Here is a 9,083-nt window from a genome sequence, read left to right as displayed (position 1 = left end):
CACCATTTTAATCAGCACTAGTGCTGAAGGAATTATCTATTTTTCCCCATTCAGAAACTTACCAAAGCTAACATAAACTGAGTGAATCCACTGTGGTCCTTTTACAAGTTTGAGGAGTTGGTAGAGCATTGAGATCACTTAATGCAAAATTTTGGTAGACATTCCATCTATCATCACCCTTTTCATGCCGTTTTTAATTAACTGGGATCTAGGCAGTCTTCTCTTGATGGATGTCTAATTAGAGCCTTACATTTGTGAGGTTAACTTCACCCCCAAAGTGATATTTTTTCAGGCTGCTTATTGGAAAGACAGCCCTATATTACTTAAAAATTTTTTAAATATGTATCAACACAATAACTGTCACATATTTTCTGCCATGCGAGAGAAGGGATGTGGTCATTGAAGAATATTCCTTTAGTTTTTTTTCAGAAGACCTTCCTCAAGTTCCATTTTCTAATTCATATATACATGCACACATATATATATGTTATGAAGAACTGGCTCATGTGATTATGGAGGTTAAGCCTCACATTCTGCCATCTGCAAGCCGGAGACCCAGGAAAGTTGGTGGTGTGATTCCAGTCCAAGTCTCAAGGCCTGAGAATCTGGGAGCCAATAGTGTAAATCCCATTCCAAGGGCACGAGAAGACTAACTGTGTTAAGCTCTTGACAAACTCCAGATAAATTATTTGGCACATTTTACTGTAGTGCTTAGAATCCTTGTCATGTAATGGGACGTATGATTATGGTTATTCTTACTGAATAATCTGTTACAACTGAGTTGGGAGGAAGGAATATGTGAGAATTAGCTGGTAAGTAGAAGCGTCAATGAACTCATTACATAAAACAGTGGCTCTCTGGTTGGACGCCCTTCATCCATATTTGGAGGATATATTATATCTAATAAGTAGATATTGTTTAAAATGTCTACAAGTTATTTTGGTATATTCCCCCTTCCATCTCTGATATGAAAAACAATAGTTTGAAACATCTGGTCATAGGTGAGAATAGGAAGAGTGAAGAATTCTCTAGCTGTCCTCAAATTTGGGACAAGTAGCTCCCATTTTCCAATTAACTGAACTAATTAGAATCAATATATATTACATTGATTAAACAAACATCATTATCTGCTATTATAACAATGTTGGTCATCATCATAATAATGATCAACAAACAGCAGTATATTTATACCGTTTTTAAGAGTTTATGAAGTCTTTTTGTACTTTCAGTTTCAAGGCTGGTCCAACCCGGGGCCAGCCCTACTTGGATACCTGAATCATGTTTAAATTACCTTATTTGTTGAGGACTTTCTTTCCTGCATTAATGATCTCAGAATGGGACTTTTGAGTAACATGGAAATTCATTAAGAAGTTAAAACAGCACAAAGTGCCAACTACATTTATCTTCACCTAACAATGATTTTTTTGTTCAAAATCATCCTGTTTTAATAACAATTCAGATTAAATCACGATAATGGATTTACCAGTGAATTAGGATACAAGCAGAATTACAAGAAATGGTTCCCAAGCTTCATTCAGGTATCTCTTACATGTATTTACTCTTGGTTTTCTGATTTAATGTCTCAGTTAAAATAGCATTACATGAAATTGCTATTTTCCATATAATTTTTTTCAAAAGCATAAAAGATGAATCAATTAGAAGGTGATCAAAAATGTACAGATAAAATTTCTCTCAAATATTGGTCAACATGAATTTATAAAATTTTACCTAACAATGATTTAAATAAAATCAAACGTAACTATTAAAATATGAATTTGCCAGACATTTTGCTGCTTTTCACTAATCTTTCATAAGAGTCTTGTAAATTCTTCTGGTTGCAAGTGATGAAAGACAGAGAGTTTAGGATTTAGTATTGGCTTTAAAAAAACATACCATGTTTGGTTCTTTACTTTTACATTCTTGCACCTTTAACACTAGCAATTTAACATTGGTAAACGGAATAATGGCACCTAAAGATAGCCTTGTCCTAATCCCCTGAACCTGTGAATACACTTCTCCCTTGGTATTCAAGGGGAATTGGGTCCAGGTCCCTCATATAAAATGACATAGTATTTGCCTATAAACCTGTGCACATCCTCTTGAAACTTTTTATCATCTCTAGGTTACTTATAAAACCAATGTAAATGCTATGTAAATAGTTGCCAGCTCATAGCAAATTTATTTTGCCTTTTGGAAGTTTCTGGAATTTAATTTTTCCAAGTATTTTTGATAGTTGGTTGAATCAGCGGATGTGGAACACGAGGATGCGGAGGGTCAGCTTTATGCTACTTTACTTGCAAAAGTCACTTTATAGAAGTAATTCAGGATGTGGACCTTGAGTTGGTGGTATTATTGTGGATTCTCTGGGTGGGCTCAGTCCAATCAAATGAGTCCTTAAAAAGGAAGAACTTTTTCCATCTGAGTCAGAGAGGGGATGGCAGAAGGAGGAGGAGAGATGTGAAACATGAGAGACTTGCCCCCCTGTTGTTGGCTTTGAAGGTGGAGGAAGGGGGGCCATGAGCCAAGCACTGCAGCACCTTCTAGAAACTGGGACTGGCCCTTGGCTGATAGCCAGCAACATTAACAGGGCCTTGGTCCTAAACTTCAAGGAAATGAATTCTGTCAACAGCCCAAATGAGAAGGCAATGGATTGTCCCCTAGAGCCCCTCGAAATGAATGCAGTCTGCAGCCTGGTGAGACCTGTATTGGACGCCTGACCTACAGAACAGTAAGATAATAAATCTGTATTTTTTTAGTTGCTTGTTTTGTTATGGCCTCAACAGGACACAAACTTTCAAAATCCCATCTTAATTAATGTCTGATTATGAATACAGAGCAGAAAATTATGTGAATGCTTCATTTCTGGTGATATTGTTCTTTTTTTTTGGCCATTCGCCACAGCTTGCAGGATTGAACCCAGGCCCTTGGCAGCGAATGCATGGAGTCCTAACCACTGAACTGCCAGTGAATTCCCTGTTCTACATTTTTCTGACTTTTAAACATTTGTCCACTGCTCTATCTTTTGACGGACAACGTTCTTTTTTTTTTTTTTTTTGGCAATGTTCTTTTATGATATTCTGAATCCATTCTGAAGATGGTACTTTCTCTACCTGCTCTCCCATGATGGGTTCCCTGCCAGTTCTTAAGCGCAACGTTTTTTTTTTTTTTTTTTTTGGACAATGTTCTTTTATGATATTCTGAATCCATTCTGAAGATGGTACTTTCTCTACCTGCTCTCCCATGATGGGTTCCCTGCCAGTTCTTAAGGTCTTCATCTTTGTCTACATAGCTAGACTGTCAAGGACCACACTGGTAATGACCTATTTTGATCTTTGAGATGCCTCGTCTTCTCCCTGTTCCTAAGCTCTCTTTTTAGATGCTTGTCCCCATAGCACCTGCTCAGTGGGTGTTGACAGAGGGCAGTTTACCTCTTGCCAAACCCTTCCTCTTACAAATAAGTGAATCAGGGAAGACATCTCTCTCCAATTGGATCAATCAGATCCTCTTTCCAGGAATTTGGATTTAGAACTCTGATAATTTAAAATAAGTGTTGATATAAATAATGTATATCTCAAATATTTAAATGTATCCAATATATATACTTGTATATATACTGAATATATATCTATGATTGAAATATACATATATCTGTGAATGACTGAAGCAACCATTACCTTCCATGTGCAGAGAGAAGTGGAAAGAGTCTGCAGACAGAGAAACATGAATCAGGTATGTACTAGTTTGCTGTGATGCTACAGGAACTTACCACAAGCTTGGTGGCTTAAAATAACACTAATGTATTCTACTATAGCTCTGGAAGACAGAAATGCAAAGTCAGTTTTACTGGGCCTAAACCTGGGTGTCGGCTGGGCCATGCCAAGAGCTCTAGGGCAGAGAGAATCCATTTCTTTGCTTTTTCCAGCTTTGAGATGTGCAGTCCTTGGCTTATGGCCCCTTCCTCCAACTTCAAAGCCAGCAGCATAGCATCTTCAAATCTCTGCTTCCAAGATCACATTACCTTCTTTTGTGTGGTAAAACCTGCCTCTACCTCTCTCATGTGACACTTGTAAATACAATAGAACCACCTGGGTAATCCAGGATAATCTCCCTATCGCAGGATCTGTAATTGCATCTGCAAAATCCCTTTGCCATATAAAATTTATATGTTACTTAGAGTCACAGGGTCAGGGATTAGGTCTGGATATCTTTTGCGGCCATCATTCAGCTTACCACAAGATATTTGGAAAAAACCCAATAATACAGAGATCAAATGAACCCCGAGAAAGCAAGAGAGAGATTCAGAGGGAAGAGAGTGTTTGCCTTGGATTTTCAAGGATTTCTAGTTCCTGATTCTAGCCCCTTAGCAGGTCTTGCTGTTTCTTACCTTTTGGGGTTTTATGTGGTATTCTTGATTATTATTATAATAAATACCCATTTCACTTAAGCCACCTTGATTACTCTTCTGCTTTTGTTTTCCCCCAACCAAATGCATCCTAGGATACTAATTCTTCTGTAGATGATGGTCACATTGGCCAGTTGCCACAGATGATCAATCTGGACTCATGGTCAGTTACTGCTTCTGAATAGTTGGTTTTCCTTTCAAACCATTGCTTCTCACAGTCTATTGTCAGTCATCCTGATGCTTCCTGGTCTGTAGATTTTCCAGATAATTAGGACTGGTAGGGAATGCTCTTGTCTCAGAAAAAGTGGATAACTTCCATGTTAACTCCTGTTTCCCCTCTTAAGTTTCTTCCCATTCCATACTTCATGACATAGTGAAGTATATATTCAAAACTAGTGATGTAGTTTGGGGCAAGATGCTTAATCTCAGTGAACCTCAGTTTTCTCATCTGTAAAATGGAGATAAAAATATCAGCTTCTCAAGGTTGTTAAGAGGATTAAATGAGATATGTATGTACATATTTAAGTACATGTACAAACACAGGGTTATGTTACTCCTCTTCCTTGTTTTTGTATTATTATTATTATTTACAGTCTTTGGCTGTCAGGGACGATTCCAATCATCTTGCAAATTCTGAAAAAAACCCAGTTAGATTAGTCACTTTTTTTTTTGTCTGTGCCATGTGGCATGTGGGATCCTAGTTCCCCAACCAGGGATCGAGCTCACATCCCCTGCAGTGGAAGCGCAGTCTTAACCACTGGACACCAGGGAAGTCCCAGAAGATTCATTTTTAATTACATGTGGTTGCATGACTTAGACTATCTCCGCTAATCTTACTTTAACTATTAAAAAAAAAATAGGAAAAGCATGTTACTGATGGGAAACTAAGGTCAGAGAGGTTAAGTGTCATCTGGTAAAGAAGTAATAGAGCCAGCCTTAAAATTCAGGTTTTCTGACTTCAGTATTTTTCTTTAATTCATAATGTTCTGTGTGTGAGACGGTCCAATAACGGTTCAGAGCATGTTATTTTCTCGATGGCTGAATTGTCTCCTATGGACCTTGACTATAATACTTTGCATCTGATGTGGCACAAAGCTTTTTCATTTCTTCTTACACATCTTTGATTTTACGATCTTCAAGCATGCCTTACTCCACATTGTGTCCAAGAGTTGAAAATGACATTCTTAGCAAACAAACTTTCAAGGTTTCCTGTGCCAAAAGGGCAAAATTTTGTTGACTGCATCTCTCAACACTTCCTTTACCTTTTCATTCCTTAGACTATAAATGAAGAGGTTCAGAAGAGGGGCACCCATTATGGTGAGGATAGCTGTCACTTTGTCAAATTCCAGGGAATGACTCTGGCTGCGTCTCACATACATGAAGATGTTGCTCCCGTAGGCAATGGAGATCACAGTGATGTGAGAAGTACAGGTGGAAAAGGCTTTCTGACGTCCTTGGGCCGAGGGCATGTGCAGGATGGTAGAAATGATGTAGGTGTAGGACACGGTGGTGAGCACCAGTGAGGTCAGGACCACGAGGGAAGATAAGAAGCAGCTTATCATCTCAATGAAATGAGTGTCTATGCAGGCCGCCTGCAGTAAAGGAGCGATGTCACAGAAGAAATGACTAATTTCTTCAGTGCAGTATGGCAATCTGGACACTACAATAGTTGGGCAAAGCACTGACGGGAAGGCCCCCTCCCAGCAGCCCAGAACTAACAGGAGGCAGGCCCTGCTATTCATGATGATGGTGTAGCCACGTAGCGGTCAAAGGACATCACCTCCAAGAGGATAAACTCCACTGTCCCCAGAAAGAAGGAGAAATATGTTTGGATGACGCAGCCAGCAAAAGGTATGTTTTTCTTTTCCTCTAAGAGGCAAGCTAGCAACTTTGGGGCAATAGTAGTTGTGAATAAAATGTCCCAAAATGACAAATTATTGAGGAAGAAGTACATTGGTGTTTGGAGACAATTATCAAAAACCCATATTAAGGAAATGATAACAATGTTTCCTGTTATAGTGAGTGTATAAACCAGCAGGAGAATGAGAAATAGCAAGATCTGAAGCTCCTGGACAGAGGGAAAGGAGACAAGGGTGAATTCAATCATGCTAGTCTGGTTTCTCATGGCCATTTCTGTGCAAGGGATGAAGAAATGAAGGTTAGAACAGTTTAAGATGTCTTTCAAATGTTTTATGATTTCACTAAATATAGAATAGAGAGAACATTCAGGAGTGAGGGGTTCTAATTCTGTCTGTGGCCTTGGGCAAATCAAATTATATCACTAGGCCTCAGTTCTCATCTATATAATTGATGTGCTGGGGAAAAAAAAGCAAACAGCAACTCTGTGATCATTTTAAACTTTAACTATTTGATTTTTATTTAACTAAAATATTTCTTCTCTCTTTTTTTCCTTCCTTAAACCCAAATGTATTCAAACTGAAATATGTAATTAACTGAAAATCATTCAAGTTATTTTGATCATATATTTTAATCATTTAATAATATGGATATCCTAGCTGAAAACCTCAGATTATATTTATTGAAGGAAGAGAAGCTATCAGACAGATTCTATTTTCATTCCTCTGTTAAGACTGACTAGCATATCATGAACTGAAGGATCCTTTTAACCTATCATAATTGAAATAACAACTGAGTTATTTCAAATGAGTTAAGATGAGATAAACAATAGGTAAAATTTTAAATAGAATTAGCAATTAGGAAGATATATCAAAAGAATTTATCTTTAATGAAGCAAAGAGAGATAGACATTGAAAATATGAGACAATGTTCAAAGAAATGAAAGGAATGGGAACATTTATATATATAGTTTGTATCCTTCAGGAGAGAGAATAGAGGTAGTGAAGGTGGGGCAGTATTTAAAAGGGAAACAGATTCAGGACACTCAAGGGAGAATATGAAAAACCAGAAAGGGAAGATCACTTATATAGGAACAGCAGTTAAAATGACTGTCGGTTTCTCAACAGCAGCAAAGAAAGCCAAAACTTAGTTAAATAATATCTTTAAAGTATGGTGAGAAAATGATTGCCATCTCAGAATTGTATATCTAGTAAGATTATCTTCTATTGTAAAATAAATATATTACAGACAAAAACTTCGGGACTTTATTACCAACGGACCAGCTATAAAGTAATTTCTAAAAAATACAATTCAAGAATAAAGAAAATAATTTTAAGATAATTTAATATGTAGAAAGAAATAATAAAAAATAAAATGGGGAACATGTACATAAATCTAAACGAAAATTCTCTGTAAAAAGTCATAATAGTGTTGAATTTGTGAAGTTAAGCTAGGATGACAATAGAATGTGAGAGTGGAGAGGAAAAATTGGAGCTTCCAAACCAAATGATACAAGAGGGGATGAAATATTGTTTCATGTTAGATTTTAAGTTAAATAAACTTGATAAATTTTCTAGGGTACTCACTGAAAGAATAGAAATAGAGTATAATTTCCAAATTTGTAGACAGGAAAAAATGTTATAAGAGAAACAAACCTCAACTATAACAAAAATATAAATACCAACAGTTAACAGAATTAGGGATTCCCTGGTGGTGCAGTGGTTAAGAATCCACCTGCCAATGCGCGGGACACAGATTCGAGCCCTGGTCCGGGAAGATCCCACATGCCGCGGAGCAACTAAGCCCGTGAGCCACAACTACTGAGCCTGCGCTTTAGAGCCTGTGCTCCGCAACAAGAGAGGCCTGCGCACAGCGATGAAGAATGGCCCCCACTCGCTGCAACTAGAGAAAGCCCTCGCACAGAAACGAAGACTCAACACAGCAAAAATAAATAAATAAATTTATATATTAAAAATATTCATAGTTAAACTTATATTCTGGACCTTTGCTGGCCGATATTGTAGCCACAAGCCACGTGTGGACACTGAGCATTTGAAATGTGGCTAGTTTGTTTTGAGATGTGCTGTAAGTATAAAATGCATTATGAATTTTAAAGATTTGCACCAAAAAAAAAGAACGTAAATTACCTTAATAGAGTTGTGTTATTACATGTTTAAAAGATAATATTTTTGGATATAGTGCTACTAACCTTCCGGAGTCTGTCCCCAAGAAGTGTCCGCCTACCTGGTATCACTCACGCCAGTAGAATAAGACCGAGTTCAGTTCAGAAGCAAAGGGTGGTTTTACCCTTTCATCAGAGAATGGAGAGGTGCGTACTCCCACTCTGGAGCACAGGCTTCCGGGACCAGCGGACGGCGAGGGCGGGGCTGCTTGATAGCCTGTGGATAGTGTCAGGCGCAAGGAGTTCTCGCGAGGCTGGCGCAGCTCCGCGGCTCACGCTCCAGATCACAGTGCCTGGTGCAGCGTCTCTGCACACGGCCCGCCGCCACCATCTTGAATTGGGTGTAGTGGGCGGTGTTTCTGCGCACAGCCCCTAGAGCTGGGGTGTTGGCGTCGGCATTTCGCACGAGAAAGTCTAGTCTGAAGTGCAGGGGACGAGGCCTCCTTACGCGGCCCCCTACGAGCAAGTGGAACTAGACTGAGCACAGAAGAAAAGAAAAAAAAGGTTAGACCTAATTTTATTACCCAGATTCTATTTTTATTTCCTGGGAATTGTTAATGGTCTTTGTTGGTGACAAACCACTCCTCTGCCTTTTGTCTCGCTCATTCTTGAGGGGGGCTGAGGGTGGAGGTCTGTCTCCTG

At 38.5% G+C, this 9,083-nt stretch overlaps 1 protein-coding gene across 1 annotated transcript; it reads right to left on the bottom strand.

Moving 5' to 3' along the window:
- Positions 1–5,601: 5,601 nt before the first annotated feature.
- On the bottom strand, positions 5,602–6,527 carry LOC103082611 (olfactory receptor 6M1-like). The gene is given in 2 exon segments (XM_082931264.1): positions 5,602–6,158; positions 6,161–6,527. Coding segments are annotated over 2 exon segments (924 nt in total).
- Between the last annotated feature and the right edge of the window lie 2,556 nt (positions 6,528–9,083).

This window comes from Lipotes vexillifer, unplaced genomic scaffold, assembly GCF_000442215.2.
Source record: "Lipotes vexillifer unplaced genomic scaffold, Lipotes_vexillifer_v1.1 scaffold1447, whole genome shotgun sequence".
In the NCBI taxonomy this organism is placed as follows: domain Eukaryota; kingdom Metazoa; phylum Chordata; class Mammalia; order Artiodactyla; family Lipotidae; genus Lipotes; species Lipotes vexillifer.
Note: the sequence above shows the minus strand (reverse complement) of the source record. Positions and strands in the feature narration are given on the sequence as shown.